This window comes from Aristolochia californica, unplaced genomic scaffold (assembly GCF_029961685.1).
Source record: "Aristolochia californica isolate CCGP_79_NKW_82.1479 unplaced genomic scaffold, dmAriCali1.0.hap1 SCAF_3, whole genome shotgun sequence".
Classification (NCBI taxonomy): domain Eukaryota; kingdom Viridiplantae; phylum Streptophyta; class Magnoliopsida; order Piperales; family Aristolochiaceae; genus Aristolochia; species Aristolochia californica.
Genome location: NW_027181992.1, coordinates 44848682 through 44850595, shown reverse-complemented (window position 1 = coordinate 44850595; position 1914 = coordinate 44848682). Strand labels below are relative to the sequence as shown.

The 1914-nt window shown below is 41.1% G+C and overlaps 1 protein-coding gene across 2 annotated transcripts; it reads left to right on the top strand.

Annotated features, from left to right (window-relative positions):
* The first annotated feature begins 493 nt into the window (after positions 1–493).
* Positions 494–1914, top strand: LOC137959933 (GATA transcription factor 15-like). Of its 2 annotated transcripts, XM_068807359.1 has the most exons (4): positions 494–615; positions 731–979; positions 1102–1245; positions 1375–1914. In XM_068807359.1, the coding sequence occupies exons 2-4, from the start codon at positions 962–964 to the stop codon at positions 1633–1635; spliced, it is 423 nt and encodes a 140-aa protein (XP_068663460.1). In that variant the 5' UTR covers positions 494–615; positions 731–961; the 3' UTR covers positions 1636–1914. The 2 variants fall into 2 exon arrangements, with proteins under 2 accessions (XP_068663460.1, XP_068663459.1); XM_068807358.1 differs by having other exon boundaries at positions 494–979.

The following is a 1914-nucleotide window of genomic DNA, read 5'->3' as shown; positions in this document are numbered from 1 at the left end:
ATCTCAGGTTCAATCACTCTTGATCATAATTGGATGATTAGATGACTGAGATAGTTATTGATCGAACGATTAAGATAACTGTTAATCGGATGGTTGAGATAGTATTTTGTTGTTGATCATGATCAGATGATCATTGACTGAGATAGTTGTTGATTGATTGAGATAATTGTTGATCAGGTTGAGATAGTAATTGATACATTATCATATGGTTGAGATAATGTTTGGCATATTTAGGATCAGCCCTTTGTGACAAATAATATTTTTTTAGAATTTGCCATCAATAGCAAGAGGCAACCGCTGCCGAGGGGTTAGTTAAGACCATCAGGAATCCACTTCGTGTATAGCAACACCCACTGCCGAGGGAAGAGAAGGGAAAGGTCTCAAAAGACGAGGGTAGTTAAGTCATTTCAAATAGGGCTAGGGTTTCGCGTCTAGGCCCCGGTTTCCTACTTTTTGGTTAGTGGTATGTGTCTTCGCAGTGTGTCGTTTCGTCTTCGCAAATTTTCCTCTTTCATTTTTCCCTCTCTTTTCTCTCTCTAGATCTCTCCTGCATGTGAGCTCCTCTGCTCCGCCTCACTGAATTATAAACACCTGGTGAAGAAACTTGGAGATCAGGTTCTCGTTGGACACTTCGCCTCTCTCCGTTATAAGTTTCTTTACAGATTCCATTACTGTCTTTGCTGTCTTTTCCCCTCCTGGCAATCTGATTTTCCTTTTTTTTCTCATACAGTTCAGTTCGGCTGCATCGCTCTTTTATCCTATGCTGTCTTCCTATTCTGTTGCTTCGATCTGCTGAGGTCCTTTATTAATCGCTATTTTCGTTTCACCAAAGTTGTGTTTGATCTGCTGTGCTTCTGGGACTGTTTCCCCTCCCCCTATTCTGAAAAAGGGCATGGTATTTCTTTAAGTTTCCCTACACCTTCTGGGTTCTATTGATCTCCCCGAAAGGCGAATAGGGTCGATGGATTCCAATGAGAAGGTGAGTTGATCACTGGAACTGGTTTCTACGGATTATTAATTTTTTAATCTTTTTTTTTATTCAAGTACACGCCTGGTTTCTTTTGAAACGCGGTTGATCTTTCTACTCTTCTCATCCTGCAGAAATCGGACTCTTCAGCAGTTGATCTCGAATATCCTAATGCTCGTCCGGCGGCGGAAAATCAGTGCAGTGGAATTCAGAAAACTTGTGCTGATTGCAACACCACCAAAACCCCTCTCTGGAGAGGCGGGCCTGCTGGGCCTAAAGTAAGTGAACAAAATAAGAAGCGTGAATTTTTTTTCTTTTTCTTTTTCTTTTTCATTCATGCATAAATTCTCTCTCGATCTGGGTCTTCTCTAACTTTCAAAATCTCATATATACATTAATTTTTGCAGTCCCTTTGCAATGCCTGTGGGATCAGATACAGAAAGAGGAGAAGGGCTCTTCTTGGTTTGAACACCGGTGTAGAGAAAGAGAAGGAGAAGAAAAAGAGAAAGAAAAACAAGCTCGGAGTTTCTTATAAGCTGAGATTGTTGGCCCAAGGAAGTGATGTTCTCTTGCATAGATCTCTGCTTCACAAACGGGCGAAGTTGGCTGAGGAAGAAGAAGCGGCCGTTCTGTTAATGGCCCTTTCGTGCGGTTTAGTGCACGCCTAATATACCCAGCTTCAATCCTCTGTTCGGGTTCCTTTTCTTTTTGTTCAGAGAGAGAAGATAGGGAGAGTGATTATGGTAAACAAAACTAAAGCATGGACTCTCTCCCTCTCTTCCTCTCTTAAAGAAGATGAATGTGGTTTTGCCCATATATTACTAGTATTTCTTTTCTTTCATGTTTTTTCCTGGTAAGGGATGATGATCCGAAAAGAGAAGGCTCACCCTCCTACTGTATAATGTTACCTTTTTGAGCATAATGAAGGAATTTCGCTTTTTTGCTTC

Coding starts and splice junctions, on each gene's coding strand:
- LOC137959933 (XM_068807359.1), top strand. Junction 1,246..1,374: donor GCGGGCCTGCTGGGCCTAAA/GTAAGTGAACAA, acceptor TAATTTTTGCAG/TCCCTTTGCAATGCCTGTGG.